This window comes from Salvelinus alpinus, chromosome 16 (assembly GCF_045679555.1).
Source record: "Salvelinus alpinus chromosome 16, SLU_Salpinus.1, whole genome shotgun sequence".
In the NCBI taxonomy this organism is placed as follows: domain Eukaryota; kingdom Metazoa; phylum Chordata; class Actinopteri; order Salmoniformes; family Salmonidae; genus Salvelinus; species Salvelinus alpinus.
In genome coordinates, this window is record NC_092101.1 from 8,922,991 (window position 1) to 8,939,971 (window position 16,981).

At 43.6% G+C, this 16,981-nt stretch overlaps 2 protein-coding genes across 3 annotated transcripts in view; one reads left to right on the forward strand and one right to left on the reverse strand.

Annotated features, from left to right (window-relative positions):
- The first annotated feature begins 2,105 nt into the window (after positions 1 to 2,105).
- On the forward strand, positions 2,106 to 7,179 carry LOC139540735 (very long chain fatty acid elongase 4-like). Its single transcript, XM_071344652.1, has 8 exons — positions 2,106 to 2,197; positions 2,622 to 2,685; positions 3,438 to 3,625; positions 3,877 to 3,957; positions 4,050 to 4,106; positions 4,534 to 4,648; positions 5,723 to 5,850; positions 6,212 to 7,179. The coding sequence occupies exons 2-8, from the start codon at positions 2,628 to 2,630 to the stop codon at positions 6,377 to 6,379; spliced, it is 795 nt and encodes a 264-aa protein (XP_071200753.1). The 5' UTR covers positions 2,106 to 2,197; positions 2,622 to 2,627; the 3' UTR covers positions 6,380 to 7,179.
- A 70-nt stretch (positions 7,180 to 7,249) lies between these two features.
- The window catches only part of LOC139540733 (zinc finger protein GLIS1-like), a 246,306-nt gene continuing 236,574 nt past the window's right edge, over positions 7,250 to 16,981 (reverse strand). For both annotated transcript variants that reach the window (XM_071344650.1, XM_071344649.1), the window contains exons 9-11: positions 9,991 to 10,145; positions 8,459 to 8,617; positions 7,250 to 8,150 (exon numbers count right to left, since the gene is read on the reverse strand). In XM_071344650.1, the coding sequence (XP_071200751.1) occupies positions 8,014 to 8,150; positions 8,459 to 8,617; positions 9,991 to 10,145 (451 nt within the window). In that variant the 3' untranslated portion in view covers positions 7,250 to 8,013. The remainder of the gene's footprint in view (positions 8,151 to 8,458; positions 8,618 to 9,990; positions 10,146 to 16,981) is intronic.

The following is a 16,981-nucleotide window of genomic DNA, read 5'->3' on the forward strand; positions in this document are numbered from 1 at the left end:
ACAATGTAACTGAATTAATTTGAAAAAGATGCCAAGATAACAGGGTGCACAGCTATAGCGGGACAGAACATAAATTAAACCCTGAATACTGAACACTGAATAGACATTACATAGTAATACATGTAGTAACAACATTAGAACTGCTATTTAGTTACATATTCATTGTGAAAAACAACAAATACATTGCCCCTACAAAAATCATTGGAATTAGCATTGGAACACATTCCTGTCCTTCTCTTCCTCACCCTCTTTCCATCTTTCCCCCCTTTCACCCCAAATGCTCTTCCACATACTTCCAAGTGGATTTTTCCATCTGCTCAGTGTTTATTAACAGCCTGTGGCTCTGGCATCAGACAGATTATCTGTCCATCAGAGTACCAACAAATATCTTCCTTTGGGCTTGGCCAGAAGAATTTGTTGATGCCATTCAGGTGCATGCACTTCCCCTTAATGTTATGTTCCTCTACATCCATGATGATGCCAGGGTATCCTTCATGGTCATAATGGACACACCACTCCCCTACGTGATTAAGTTCAATGGTGCCAGGTCGCCATGTGGTGTCAGCCTTGTCATGAGATGCAGGGAGCTGGTTAGATGCTGCAGGGTCACCCAGAGTTGCCTCTTTGAGCTGAAAACAAGGACAGTCCAACATGCCACTATCCTTCTTGCACAGACAAGTAATGTCCCTGTATTTTATCTGGCCTGGTGAGACACTGATACCCTGATGAATCTTCATCATTCCTTTAAATGGCATCTGAGGTGAGAAGAGATAGCATATGATATGATATAAAGAGTAACAACCACCTTATATATTTCAATACTCAACCAGCTACTGTACAAGAAAAATGTATATATGTGGGTAGGAAGGAGGGTTACCTCTGCTCTTGCCTCAACATCACTCTCAGTAATGAAGAACATCTCCACAGAGGAGGAGAGGAACCCAAGCTGATTTTCAGGAGTTGAGGGGGGTGTTTGGGACTGCAGCAACGCACTGGCTCTGAGTATCCATTTTGAATCTCTCCATTGCTTCCTTTCTGCACGCTGCACTCTGTCACTGAGTCCTTCTTCCCTGTCTCTTTATCTTTCCTCCATTTCTCCCTCTCTTTCTCTAGATACTCTTTCCTTCTTTCCGGGTCAGCATTACGTCGTTCTCTGTATTGCCGCTGTCTTTCAGCTGCACTAAAAGGAGTTGCCATTCCTTCAGAACGACCTGATTCAATTGATATTTATTTATTCTTAGAATACTATACATGCTATATATACACTGTAATTATGTGATACAATTTTATGAAGAAAAAAATTAGGAAATATATTTTTTTTATGTATACATTTATTCCTAATTATTCTCGTTGAAGTTGATTGAGCAGCACTTAGGACATTGAAACATTGCCTCCTTCCACTGAAGTAGAATAGTTTCAAATGTATCAAATTTACTTTGAAGTCTACGTCACTATGCTTCTATTATCATGAAGGCATACACACATTTACATTTACATTTAAGTCATTTAGTAGACGCTCTTATCCAGAGCGACACATAAGGATCCTTTTTAAATTTGATCCAGTGTATATATTTTTTATATACAATTTTGAATAATTTATCTCGAGGACAAGAAATAACACTTTTAATGATTTTGACCCTTTTTTTTTTTGTCTCGGGCCGTCAAACACCGGCTTCGGGGACATTATCCATTTTATACATAATGATTTACATATTTTCATTAACTTTATTTTGATGAATTCATTCATACTATTTCATCCTTCCATAATACATTGCAACAGTGGCCTCCTATATGTTGCATAAAATATGCTTTGGTGCGTTTTACCTCTGTCATATGATATAATCAAAGATGCACATGCATTGAGGAGACTAAAGACATGTAGACAGACTAAAACTGGAAGATACAGTGTATCGTCTTTGTTGTTGTTGATATCTAGCATACCATCATCTCCATCTTGAGCACGATAAAATAATTTAAACAAAACAACGATGTGGTTTATTTTTATGGAGCCTACATAAATATTATGGCAGCCTTTGGGTTTCGTCTTGCTGAACGCAAGCTCAAATGGTCAATAAGAACTGCGATTTCCGTATTCCCGAAGAACGTTGCGATACCCGCCTATACGAGCTGTTGTCGCAATGTCCAATCAAAATGCTGTGTGGAGCGCGCGCTGTCAGCAGTCCAACGCTTTAGTCGGGTAAGTGCAGTTCATTCACGTAGCACAGCTCTGTATTTTATTTATTCACGCGAAAAGCTTAACATAAATATCTTCACAAATATGGATGTTTATAACTATATGAATTTATGGCGCGCGTGAAACGCAAAGAAGCCTAATTAAATGAACGCTAACAACGTGATTACTTGCGTACTAAAACAATGTTTAAAGTCCACTGAATGCTTGTCAGATGCATTGAGGTTATACTGCGCCTCTCATGTGCAAGAAATTGACAAATTGTTTGGTGATTCAGTGAATTGTATCAGACTCACCAAGATATATAGAATGCGAAATGGGAAAGTGTAAATCCTACACTTTGGTCGTTGTGTGGTCTGTCTCACAACTTGATTATGCAAAGAGTGACCTCCGTTGTTAATTATCAATGACCAACGTTCTGTTCCAACAGTGTCAAATGGCTTCAACGTGGCAAAGCGTTCAGTCCATGCGCCAGTGGATTTTAGAGAATGGAGGTATTTGCATAATTTGTGTACAGTCTTTATGATAGGCTACTATTATACACTGTATTTGAATTAAAAGTGCAGTCATTTCTTTCAGCCTGTTTATCAGGAGAAAATAAAGCCTACAGTGTTATAGTGTGAAGGGGTAGTGAATGAAATGGTGGATGTGTATCACAGCTTGCAATGCAGCCAATTCTTACATAATGGCTGCTTTGTGGCCAAGAACACAGTACATCACAGGACTGACATGAAAATGGGATTATCTAGTTGCAATTGATACACACACTGTAGAACATGCATCACTAGCCTCCCTCACACAGTCAACAGATATCAGAATATAGGCTACTACAAATACAATCAACCCATCTCATTTACATTTACATTTAAGTCATTTAGCAGACGCTCTTATCCAGAGCGACTTACAAATTGGTGCATTCACCTTATGATATCCAGTGGAACAACCACTTTACAATAGTGCATCTAACTCTTTTAAGGGGGGGGGGGGGGGGGGGGTTAGAAGGATTACTTTATCCTATCCTAGGTATTCCTTAAAGAGGTGGGGTTTCAGGTTTCTCCAGGGTTGTATTCATTAGTGCACTCCGTTTCAAACCGTAGCCAAACATCTTGCAACAGAGAGTGAAAATGAGTGGCTCCTATTGGACAAGTTCAGGTAGGCCCGTCCTGTTTCAGTCCGCTTTCTTCTGTTTGGTGCCTAGTGAATATGACTCAGTTGTATGTATTAGTACTACAGTGATGTGTTGCAGATAAAAGGACAGACCCATGGCTACTGGTCTACTCCCCCATGCCAGTGGCCTTTATATTCCTCCTCTATCTTGGTGTGGTCTGGGCTGGGCCCAAGCTGATGAAACGCAGGGAACCAGTTGATCTCAAGGCTGTACTCATTGTCTACAACTTCGCCATGGTCTGCCTGTCTGTCTACATGTTCCATGAGGTGTGTATTCCTACTCCCATCAAAGTGTGTGTGTGTGTGTGTGTGTGTGTGTGTGTGTGTGTGTGTGTGTGTGTGTGTGTGTGTGTGTGTGTGTGTGTGTGTGTGTGTGTGTGTGTGTGTGTGTGTGTGTGTGTGTGTGTGTGTGTGTGTGTGTGTGTGTGTGTGTTTGTTTGTGGCAGCCACGGAACTGGAACTCATTATGCTTTATAATGACATGTTTCACCTGACTTATAAGTGTTTTGATGTTGCAGTTCTTGGTCACGTCCTTGCTGTCTAACTACAGTTACCTGTGTCAACCTGTGGATTACAGCACTAGTCCACTGGCGATGAGGGTGAGAGTGCATCTGAACACTCCATATTGTACAACCACCGTTGGACCCCTGATATAGTTGACCTAACTGGCCTAACTCTCTTTCTTCACCAGATGGCCAAAGTATGCTGGTGGTTTTTCTTCTCCAAGGTCATAGAATTGGCTGACACGGTAAAGCAGATTGAAAATCAGGGTCGTGTTCCCAGTATTCACTAGGCACCAAACGGAGGAAAAAGTACTGAAATGGGGAGCGACTACTTAATCAAATCAAATCAAATGTATTTATATAGCCCTTTTTACATCGAAACCCAGCCTTAAACCCCAAACAGCAAGCAATGCAGGTGTAGAAGCACGGTGGCTAGGAAAAATTCCCTAGAAAGGCCGAAAGCTAGAGAGGAACCAGGCTATGAGGGGTGGCCAGTCCTCTTCTGACTGTGCCGGGTGGAGATTATAACAGAACATGGCCAAGATGTTTTCCGTTCCAAAACTTTTTCTTACAGTATGCACTAATGAATATAGCCCAGGCCAGGATTAGCATCAGAGTCAAGAGAAACACTGGAAGCCCATTCTAAACCCATTTCAAACTCTTAATTGGCAGGTGTTCTTCATCCTGAGGAAGAAGAACAGTCAGCTGACTTTCCTGCATGTCTATCACCATGGCACCATGATCTTCAACTGGTGGGCAGGGGTCAAGTATCTGGCTGGAGGTCAATGTAAGTCTAGCATGACAAAGACTAGGGCTGCGGTCTAAACATTTAAAAGACACACCCTCGTCCACTTACCCTCACCTTATGCCCTTGGGGGAATCCCCGTTGCCATCTTGGAGGGCGGTCCAAATGATTTGCCAAGCAAGGGAAGTTTGCAACGTAAGCCCCTCAGCCCTCGTTTTTAGTCATCTTTGCGAGTGTACAATGATGTTCACTCCGGGGCCTGAAACTCCCCATAATTCAATTCACTACGATTGTACATCCACGAAGAAAAGTCAGCGAAAACGTAAAAACAACATCAATGGAGAAGTCAACATACAAGTGTAAGTAAAAACGAATGCAAATAAGTTAGAAATTGTGCTACTAATGCACATGACGGCACAAACACGTCTCGTAAAAAGTACATATGTTTTTGTTTGGTTAGCTTTTGGAAATTGTAGAAATAAAACATTTTCCTTCTTCAGAAGTTCCAGCTAGGCAGGCTAATGTTAGTTAGTTAATTCATTTGCTATATATCATACAGGAGGCTTATATTAATAATTATATATTTAATATAAGTAGACAAGCACTCATAATTGACTGTAGCGCATATAAAGCACCCCCAAACTACCGGTGGCTGAAAACACAATCATCGCGGGATGAACGAGTGACGAATTTCCGGCCAAGTGTGGTCCATTTAAAAATCATTCCTTCCTCCCTTGCCCCTTGCCCTGCAAGTGTACACTCTCTCAGAAGTCATGATACTTAATCAGAAGTGTCCACTTAATTTGAGGGCTGAGGGGATAGGGTGTGTCTTTTAAGTGTTTGGACCGCAGCCCAGGAGTTTTTCCTGATCACGTCCTGACCAGGAAGAACTCTGGGCCATACTTGTTAATGCCATAGATTTGTTCAATACTTGCTTCATTAACATCTTGTAACATTTCTGTTATCAACTCCCCGGGTTGGCACTTCTCATTACCTGGGAGAATATTCATAGTAGTATCACAATGGTATCCTATAGCAAATTGTCCAAAACTTTCATGACGTAGAGGTCGTGCAGCAGATGGCTGAGATGTTTCGTGTTCCTCTGTCTCCTCATAGCGTTCTTCATCGGCCTGCTCAATACCTTTGTGCACATCGTGATGTACTCTTACTACGGACTGGCTGCCCTGGGGCCTCACACGCAGAAGTACTTATGGTGGAAGCGCTATCTGACCTCACTGCAGCTGGTTAGTGGCTTTAGCTTCCGCTCTGCATACATCTAGTAGGGCTTAAACATAAAGTGGGTAGGCTTGCACTTGGGCCTCGTATCCTGAACCTAGATTAAGCCTGATCGTGGATGAAAAACCTATTTCAATGGAGAAACTTCTTTGAGCATGCTTTTTAATCCAGGACTAGGCTTAATCTGTGTCCAGGAAACTGGCCCTTTGAGTCTGTGGATAAGATTCTTTGGGAGCTTAGGATATTGGTACAAAACAGATCATGTTACGTCTATGAATGGATATACTGTAGTGTATAACGTATCTGAAAACTTTCTGTATCTGAAAACTTTCTGAACCCGAACCAATGTTCTCCCGACTGGTGTTTCAGCTCCAGTTTGTCCTGTTGACCACTCACACTGGCTACAACCTCTTCACTGAGTGCGACTTCCCAGACTCCATGAACGCTGTGGTGTTTGCCTACTGTGTCAGTCTCATTGCTCTCTTCAGCAACTTCTACTATCAGAGCTACCTCAACAGGAAGAGCAAGAAGACATGAAGGCTATGGACAATCATGCACTCACTGTGTCTTGCTGTACCTGAATTAAATTCACTGTCAAATGTAAACATTTTTAATACAGTATCTTGAGATGCGCTATTTTTGTGAAGCATTCTACAATGTTCCCTCTGGTCTCTACTTCCCTCTGGGTAGACGTCAATTCAACGTCTACTCCACATTGGTTCAAAGTAATTTCATTTAAATTGCGTGGAAACAACGTTGATTCAACCAGTGTGTGCCCAGTGCGTTATTGATGGCCTTGACTGGCTGTGAACCAATGAAAACATCTTTGTCATTCATTGAAAGGATAGAGACTGACATGGGTATTTTTGTTTGTCACGTATACAACTTAAATATAAAGTTAGAGGAGACATTTTGCAGGTTGTCTCAATACAACGGCATTACTTTTCAGATTGTTAGCGTGAAACGTCTTGGTTTGTAAGCCTGCTTGCAGTATTTGAGAATGCCCACAAGAGGGCAGAGTCGGTCTATGGTTGGGGCTTCACTTACCAGCGTGTCAAACTGTTCGCCACTGTCTAATTTGTCTGCCACTTGAACATTCCCATATGTATACACGACTTTATGAGGGGCTGCTGGTTATATGTTGGGCACATTTCACATTATAGCAGATATATTGTGCTTTAGTTATTTGAAACTTGAAATTAGGCAAGGATCATGTACTTTGTGCTATAACCATGTAATAACACTAAGTAAGGATCATAGGAAAATGAGAAGAATACCTGAACACTGTTTTATTTGAATGCTCCCATAATTAAAATGGTCTTCTTCTTTTACTATGACATGGCATTACCCTGCACCTGCGATAGTTCCATGGATGTGCATACCACCGTAAGAAGAAAAGAGTCACCATTTGTATTATTGTAATAGTATTTATTTCTTAAACTTGGGAATAACAAACATTCAGAAGATCGCTTTAAACAAACTGTACATTTATACACATGATAAAGTAGATTTGACTGTGTTCCAGAATATTTCACGAATGACCATCCACCACCATTTACCATCCAGAAATATCTTCAGACAATTCAAACAAATAAACAAACACAAAAAAAACAAATAAAGGAATGCAAACAATACATTTTTTTTCCACTTTTAAAAACACGGCAAAATGATATATATTTGTCTACATTTCAGTTCTTAGTAGATTGAATGATGTAGAGACAGAAAGAGAGAGAAAGAGGGAGTTCTGGAATAGGTCATGTTGAAATGTGTCCATTTGGATGCGTCTGAGTCCATGTGGTATCTGTTCGGGCAGAGCTGTAGGGAGCTCTGTCGTACTACAGAGTTACGACAGTTCTTTCAGAGCAGTAGAAAAAGCTACAAAGGATGGCCATTGACCTAGCGGAACCATGGAATAACTTATTATACTAGAGTCTATCTCAATACTCTAAAATGGCCTTTCCTAGTCCCCCTTCCCTTCATCCACCCTGATCTAACAAAAAAAGCAACACAGAGGTCTGGAAGCTTCCGATTGGCTTGCTTTCACTCAGCTTGTTTCCTCTAGATCAGTACAAACTCGAACGGAGACCAAGGAAAGGCTACCACTTCAGACTATTGAAATGCATATTCCATGAGAGGCCAGTATAGCGGTACATAGGGCAGCAACCGGTCCTCTATGTCTCTGTGTAGACAGAGGACATCTGGCTCAGGCTGCGGTCGAAGCTGTTCACCTGGAAGAAGATGCTCTCCTCTGGGCTGGAGGAGAACTGGCACCCCCCTGGCCCCTGGAGGTCCTGGGCCAAGCTGAAGCCTGAGGGAGGAGAAGTCACGACTCCTTAGACACAAGCTTTGATGCTACGCTTAGGTGTGTGTGTGTGCATGTGGTTAATCTAACCCGGCATCAAGATATCTTCAAATTCTGTCTTTAAATTGCTTTATCACACAGGCACATACAAGATACTGCTTGTTTAGGAAGTGAAGAAGTAGGCAAAAAGACAGAATAAACACTCAATTGCATAAAAAGGGGTGAGATGGAGAATAATGACAGGGAAGCACATAAAATGTCAGAGGAGGAGGATGAAAGGGAGGAAGTGCAGGTGATATATCCTAGAGTCTCACCTGCCGCAGAGCCACCGCTGGTGCTGGACATGTGGAAGCCGTTGTGTTGGTGGGAAGTGTAGCCATGTGAGTCCGCTGGTAAGTGAACACCACTCACAGACTGCTCCATTCTGTAGGAGTCTCCAAAATGGAAGCAGCTCTGAAAGCTGCCTTGGTAATCTACGGAGAGAAGGAAGGAGAGAGTGAAGAATTGAAATAGAATTACTAGAACGTGAAAAGCACTTCACCCCATGGCAATTTAAATGGAACACTCATGGATACACGAAATATGGCTGCTAGACCCAAAGACTTGAATGGGAATGCCTGTTTTAATCAATCTATCTCTATTTATTCATTTTATTTATTTATTCAACCTTTATTTAACAATGCAAGTCAGTTTAGAACAAATTCTTATTTACAATGACGGCCTACCAAAAGGCAAAAGACCTCCTGCGGGGACGGGGGATTAAAAATAAATGAAATAAAAATATAGGACAAAACACACATCAGCACAAGAGAGACAACACAACACTACATAAAGAGAGACCTAAGACAACAACATAGCATGGCAGCAACACATGAAAACACAGCACGGTAGCAACCCAACATAACAACAACATGTTAGCAGCACAAAACAGGGTACAAACATTATTGGGCCCAGACAACAGCACAAAGGGCAAGAAGGTAGAGACAACAATACATCACGCAAAGCAGCCACAACTGTAAGTAAGAGTGAGGTAAAGAGATGGGGAGAAAAGGAAATAAAAGTGTATGAAAGGGGCATTCTTTGTGACCATACAATACAGTATGTTAAGGAGTGATTATTATGTTTGCAAAGTGATTCCATATACTGTGTGGCTTCGAGTTATTATAACGCTACATTTGTGTTAGCGCGCTAACTCTTCCAGTTCCTCAGTGGTAGCGTTTGTCAATTGTCCCCTTCTCTTTTTCTACTCAAGTAATGATAATGTGAAAGCAGCCCATTTCTGGAGCGCTTTACGCAACTCCCCGACCACAGCGTGGTTTGAGAGACGTCCATGCGTAGATCTTTAACAGGGAAAGCTGTGTTTAAGGCATTAGGGAGCGGGTCTGGAGTGACAGCTAACTAGAGCAGCCTTGGTGGAGCTCTGAGAGAGAGAGACAGCTGACTACAGAAGGCAGCGTTTTGTTGGCTAATTCAGAGCAGAGGAGGCTTCCGCCTGTGGTTTCGCCTGCTCTGTCTCTCTGACAGCAATCTTCTCTCTCTGCGCAACGCTAAACGCTCTGACAGACCTACGGGCCGCGTCCCAATTCTACGACACTGCTTCCTCTACTTGTGTCCTTTCATGTTTATATGGTGGTAAAGTGTGAGGCCTATTCCATGGAATGGAATGTTTTAAAAGGTGCCGTTAGAAATGTATTGCGTAGAACTGCTTGCATGATCTATTCTACATGACAGAAAGTTGAGTCTGTAGCGTAAAACACATTTTAATCTTTAACCAATGCTCTGAGGCTTCCAGCCCACTAAATAGTCCAGTTGGGTTGAAATTGACTCTGGTCAGGGCTGATCTTACCGTCACTGGCAGCCTGGTGATGGTAATGAGAGTAGGGCTTGTGGTGGGGGTGGATGTGCTGTTGCTGCTGCTGCTGCTGCTGCTGCTGCTGCTGCTTCTCCAGGGGAGGAGTGCCTGTACCCTTCATCCCTGGGGAGAGGAGAGGACCCGGCACCCTGCAGGAGAGCGAGAGCGAGAGTGAGAATTCATTGTCTAATTTCCAAATATTTGTGCATAATCAGATGCTCAAGCGCACAAAGACAATGATTTCCCGTGTACACTCTAACAACTGTGGTTAACGTATGATTCTTTGAATCAAACGTCTCACTTCATCAAAGTGCTACGTACTCAGCAACACGTGATCTAACCGACACACTGGGGCAGTTAAAGAGTCCTGAACACCCCTCTGATGAACACATGTTGTACTGTATGTACTGTAGTCAGTAAATGGAAACTTCCTCCACCTATCACATGTTACGATCTAAAGTCAACAAACACGAGAGCGTGCATTCGACTGAAACCAAGCTCCCCGTTTCCTTAAACTCCTTGCCTTGTGGCCTGGGAGGAGAAAGCCTATTCGTGTTTACTTTCTCCAATATTTTAGAGATGGCATATGAGCATGACATGTTTGTGACAGAACGGCTCGGGGCGGGCAAGCAACGACCAATGCTTCCTCGTAGGCTTTCTGGATTGTGATGAAGTAAATAAAGCGTTGTCCGTGGTGGTATTAGACACAGATGTGTGCAAGCAAATGGTTAGAAACGTTAAGCAGAATAGCGCCAACTAGACGGGACTGTGCCAAATACCCGAAAGATCTGTGGAGTGTATTTCCCACGTTCTTCAGTTCACACTTCAAAGGGTCACACTTTGCGTTGAGTGCACCGCATTTCACAGAGGAAGGAAAACAACAACAAGGGGATGAATTGCTTTTTAAAATAGAGTTATAACTACCAGATGGGAACTTGTTCCAGCCATTTGAATTCGAAACATGGTTGCGCTGTTAGGACGTTGGAAAAACCTGCAATCAACGTGAAAGAAGTCATGGAACGCAGTGGGTTTTTGGTGAACTTCTATTGCATTCAAGCGTTATGACAGCAGATTGTCAAAAGGATACCATATGCTCTTACATAAATACTGTCCCAGAAAGCATCAATTGGATGTCATCCATTCAGTTCTTCTACCTATTCAGAAAGCTGCACTCTCTCCACTTTTTAATCTAACCTCTTCTTGTGTCCAGTCATTTACATTTCCAACAACAGGAAATGTCAGATTATTTTTTTGTAGCATTCTACAATATACAGTTGAAGTCGGAAGTTTACATACACCTTAGCCAAATATATTTAAAATCGGTTTATCACAATTCCTGACATTTAATCCTAGTAAAAATTCCCTGTCTTAGGTCAGTTAGGATCACCACTTCATTTTAAGAATGTGAAATGTCAGAATAATAGTAGAGAGAATGATTTATTTCAGCTTTTATTTCTTTCATCACATTCCCAGTGGGTCAGAAGTTTACATACACTCAATTAGTATTTGGTATTTGGTTAACTTGGGTCAAACGTTTCGGGTAGCCTTCCACAACCTTCCCGCAATTGAGGTCAGGGCTTTGTGATGGCCACTCCAATACCTTGACTTTGTTGTACTTAAACCATTTTGCCACAACTTTGGAAGTATGCTTGGGGTCATTGTCCATTTGGAAGACCCATTTGCGACCAAGCTTTAACTTCCTGACTGATGTCTTGAGATGTTGCTTCAATATATCCACATAATTTTCCTGCCTCATGATGCCATCTATTTTGTGAAGTGCACCAGTCCCTCCTGCAGCAAAGCACCCCCACAACATGATGCCGCCACCCCCGTGCTTCACAGTTGGGATGATGTTCTTCGGCTTGCAAGGCTCCCCCTTTTTCCTCCAAACATAACGATGGTCATTATGGCCAAACAGTTCTGTTTTTGTTTCATCAGACCAGAGGACATTTCTCCAAAAAGTACGATCTTTGTCCCCATGTGCAGTTGCAAACCGTAGTCTGGCTTTTTTATGGCGGTTTTGGAGCAGTGGCTTCTTCCATGCTGAGCGGCCTTTCAGGTTATGTCGATATAGGACTCGTTTTACTGTGGATATAGATACTGTTGTACCTCTTTCCTCCAGCATCTTCACAAGGTCCTTTGCTGTTGTTCTGGGATTGATTTGCACTTTTCGCACAAAGTACGTTCATCTCTAGGAGACAGAACGCGTCTCCTTCCTGAGCGGTATGACGGCTGCGTGGTCCCATGATGTTTATACTTGCGTACTATTGTTTGTACAGATGAACGTGGTACCTTCAGGTGTTTGGAAATTGCTCCCAAGGATAAACCAGACTTGTGGAGGTCTACAATGTTTTTTTCTGAGGTGTTGGCTGATTTCTTTTGATTGTCCCATGATGTCAAGCAGAGGCACTGAGTTTGAAGGTAGGCCTTGAAATACATCCACAGGTACACCTCCAATTGACTCAAATTATGTTAATTAGCCTATCAGAAGCTTCTAAAGCCATGACATAATATTCTGGAATTTTCCAAGATGTTTAAAGGCACAGTCAACTGACCCACTGGAATTGTGATACAGTGAATTATAAGTGAAATAATCTGTCTGTAAACAATTGTTGGAAAAATTACTTGTGTCATGCACAAAGTAGATGTCCTAACCGACTTGCCAAAACTATAGTATGTTAACAAGAAATTTGTGGAGTGGTTGAAAAACGAGTTGCAATGACTCCAACCTAAGTGTATGTAAACCTCCGATATCAACTGTACAAAACCCAGTAGGCCCTTGTCAGTATTAAAGGAGATCTGGGTGATACATTTAAGATGTCTTCTGAGTGCATTTCAACCCCCCCAAATAATCATGCCTATTTCTTGAAGATTTATTAGAAAAATAATTGTACTTAGTCCATTTGCAGAAACGAATATCCCATTTCTGCTCTGCTCCCAGCACCTAACTTTTAACAAAACAGATATCCAGACCAGTAAGACACAAATCTCCATAAACAGGCCCAATCTCCTCACAAATATTCAACAGCCACTTAGTACCCTTTTCCAGTTGCGTTTCTGGAACGCCAACACATAAACTGTTGCTGTGTTACTATGTGCCGTGGATGGATGCATATGGTTTGCAGTACGGGCTCTCTGAATGTGATGACAGAGAGTTGCCGGAGGCAGTGGAGCCCTCAGATGACTGCTCACCTCTAACGCCAGGATGACATAGCTCGAACTGTGTGAGAGAGCTAGGTCAGTACCACCCAGTGCTACCACCTGGCACAGCCTTTCTTCACCCCACAGGAACAGATTATGTTTCAGGCACAGCCAGGGCTCCCTTGAAAAATAGATTCTTATCTCAATGGGCATCACCTGGTTAAATAAAGGATGCATACGTGAATAAATAAGGCTATGTCAAATAAAAGAAAGACGTGTTAGAGATAGGTATTTAGACTGTGTCCAATATAGACCTTTCCATTTGAAACCTCACCATGCACGAACCACGGACTCAGGCGCCTCCTCTTATGCTACCACGTATCCTAAAGCAAACCCTCTCTGTCGCTCTCCTGCCTCTCGAGCTTAGAGAGCCACACGCCTCTCCACTGAACACACACGGAACCATTTGAACCAGCGCAGTGTCGAAACCAACGTCTTCTCCCTGCCTAGCGTTAGCATTGGAGCATTAGAACGCTTGCTAGCGGCGAGCGCGGCTAATCCGTCCATTGGCACGGGCCCAGTGCTGCGGCCATGTGTTTCTGCGGAGAGCGGCGCTCCCCCGGGAGCTGCTGTCAGCACAAACTCAGGAAACAGTTGTACTGTTCATATTTTTACAAGCAGCCTCTATGTGCAGCTAAAGTGAATCATACGCTAATCACTGCCAGCTGCCTCACGCTCAGGCTCAAGGAATGAGGGGAATCTTTCATATGCTGCCCCGAGAATAAATCTCTCCCCTGGTATTCACCTTCCCTGATAATCCTCCATCCTCCTTCTCCTCCTCCTCCTGTCATTACTGCCTTTTTCCAACCGGCCGTCCCTGACCCCTTCTTCTGCTGTGAAGGAGTCGTTTAACCCCTGACCCCTGAAAGATTCACATAGAGGCTATTAACAGATAGGCTATTGGCTATTGGTCGAGATCAGGGGCGGGATGACGAGGGCTGGGGTTAGATGTTGGGGTGAGGGTTTCAGATTGACGGGGTGAGTGTAAAAGAACTGAGGGCCAAGTGTTTGAGGGACCTCACTGCTCGGAGCATTCAGCCAGATAAGCTTTGACTCAGATTACTGGCAATAGTACAGTGGATAGACTATGGCTCAGCGACTGTGACTCAATTTACCTGATTTAGTGAATATGACCCAGTTAACCTAACGTATACTACTGAGTGAATATGACTAAGGTAATACGTCAAAGTGAACATGATGATGCAATCTCTATTGCACTCCACACTGCCCTTTCCCACCTGGACAAAGGGAACACCTACGCGAGAATGCTATTCATTGACTACAGCTCAGCGTTCAACACCATAGTGCCCTCAAAGCTCATCACTAAGCTAAGGATCCTGGGACTAAACACCTCCCTCTGCAACTGGATCCTGGACTTCCTGACGGGCCGCCCCCAGGTGGTGAGGGTAGGTAGCAACATATCTGCCACGCTGATCCTCAACACTGTAGGCCCTCAGGGGTGCGTGCTCAGTCCCCTCATGTGCTCCCTGTTCACCCACGACTGCATGGCCAGGCACGACTCCAACACCATCATTAAGTTTGCAGATGACACAACAGTGGTAGGCCTGATCACCGAAAATGATGAGACAGCCTATAGGGAGGAGGTCAGAGACCTGGCCGGGTGGTGCCAGAATAACAACCTATCCCTCAATGTAATCAAGACAAAGGAGATGATTGGGGACTACAGTAAAAGGAGGACTGAGCACGCCCCCATTCTCATCGACAGGGCTGTAGTGGAGCAGGTTGAGAGCTTCAAGTTCCTTGGTGTCCACATCACCAACAAACTAGAATGGTCCAAGCACACCAAGACAGTCGTGAAGAGGGCACGACAAAACCTATTCCCCCTCAGGAGACTGAAAAGATTTGGCATGGGTCCTCAGATCCTCAAAAGGTTCTACAGCTGCACCATCGAGAGCATCCTGACTGGTTGCATCACTGCCTGGTACGGCAACTGCTCGGCCTCTGACCGTAAGGCACTACAGATGGTAGTGCATACGGCCCAGTACATCACTGGGGCTAAGCTGCCTGCCATCCAGGACCTCTACACCAGGCGGTGTCAGAGGAAGGCCCTAAAAATTGTCAAAGACCCCAGCCACCCCACTCATAGACCGTTCTCTCTGCTACCGCATGGCAAGCGGTACCGGAGTGCCAAGTCCAGGACAAAAAGCTTCTCAACAGCTTTTACCCCCAAGCCATAAGACTCCTGATCAAATGGCTACCCGGGCTATTTGCATTGTGTCCCCCCGCCAACCCCTCTTTTACGCTGCTGCTACTCTCTGTTTATCATCTATGCATAGTCACTTTAACTATACCTACATGTACATATTACCTCAATTAGCCCGACTAACCGCACATTGACTCTGTACCGGTACCCCCCTTTACTTATCTATTGTTTACCTAATACCTATTTTGTTCTTAAAAATGGCACTGTTGGATAGGGCTTTTAAGTAAGCATTTCACTGTAAAGTCTACACCTGTTGTATTCGGGTCACGTGACAAATAAACTTTGATTTGATTCCGAGAATACGATTTGATTCAGTAGACATAGACTGAGGCCCCGCAATAAACTTGGCTTCAAGAACTTCTACGACAGAGCAAACGGATCAGGACTATGCATTCCCACCTGGACACTGTAACATCACCCTGGGGCTAAAACAATCCAGTCAAAATGATTCACATTCCTACAACACACGCAGGTATGTAAGGAGGACATGGACGTTATCAGCACTGGACTATCTGTCAGGTTGTATACAATCTATAACAAGCAGAAAATACAATTGCCAGTGACGCAATCCTTTGCCGTTCTAGGATCTGTCCTCTAAGGCTTGGTTCTGTCTACAGGGTTGAGGGGGATGGAAAGATTGGAAGAAAGACGGAAAAGAGCTGGATGCTCAGGATGAAGATTCATGAAGAAAGTTGCTCTGCTCCTCGTTCGTCTTCCTTCACCTGCCCTTCCTGTCCCACTGGGGACCTTGGATCAGATCCCCTTCAGTCCCCCCTCGGCGGCCCACCATTAAGCCCCTCTGATGGATGGGCATGGGCGCGGGACGCTGGGAACGCGCCTGGTTCTGGTTAGCGCGCTAAAGCCACGCGTGAGAGCTGGGCCGCGCTGAGCTAAGCTAACCCTACGGCCCAAGACGAAGCAGTCAATGAGCTTTTCCTGGGACGATAAAAGCTCCCTGTTAGTTTTAGTGAGATAACCTCTGAAAACACTGGAGGAAACACTGAAACACTACATACATCCCTGGAGAAGGGATTTTGACTTTGAATTGTCGGAATTGTTCTTTGAATCAGCCATTTAGCAAAGGCAGTTAAAAACCACGACTAGTCCTACTACTACCACGTCACGTCCAGAAACGTATATACGACTCCGGCCTGTCTGTTGAATTAATGACTATGATGGAATGTTTTTGTTTGACTTGGGAGATTGATACTCTGTGCAGATGATTTAGGGGTGATAATGAATGGAGGGAGGGATGGATGGATTGATGGCATTGAGTTACTCGCTGACTATGAATGACTGTCTCCCTTCAGAACCGTATCTCGTAATGCTGTCTCTGCAGCCACTCTAATTCAATTAGATTGTGTCAATCACAGTTCCTTGTACTCCACAAGGTATCAAACCATGTCAAACTAATATTTGCCGAGGGGCTCTAATATCAATACACAGGGAAAATTCTGTCTGCCCTGCCCCTGTAATTATAGAACGGCATATGGGAAAGAGGCACTGAATAACAACCTTTACCACCCATCGTCGCTTACAAGCCCCTCACCAACTGTAGAA

Bases quoted from the DNA above. Each gene is read 5' to 3' on its own strand.
- LOC139540735 (XM_071344652.1), top strand. From the start codon at position 2,628: ATGGCTTCAACGTGGCAAAGCGTTCAGTCCATGCGCCAGTGGATTTTA. The intron at 3,958-4,049 runs GTGAGAGTGCAT...TTTCTTCACCAG, and splicing joins CTAGTCCACTGGCGATGAGG to ATGGCCAAAGTATGCTGGTG. The intron at 5,851-6,211 runs GTTAGTGGCTTT...CTGGTGTTTCAG, and splicing joins ATCTGACCTCACTGCAGCTG to CTCCAGTTTGTCCTGTTGAC.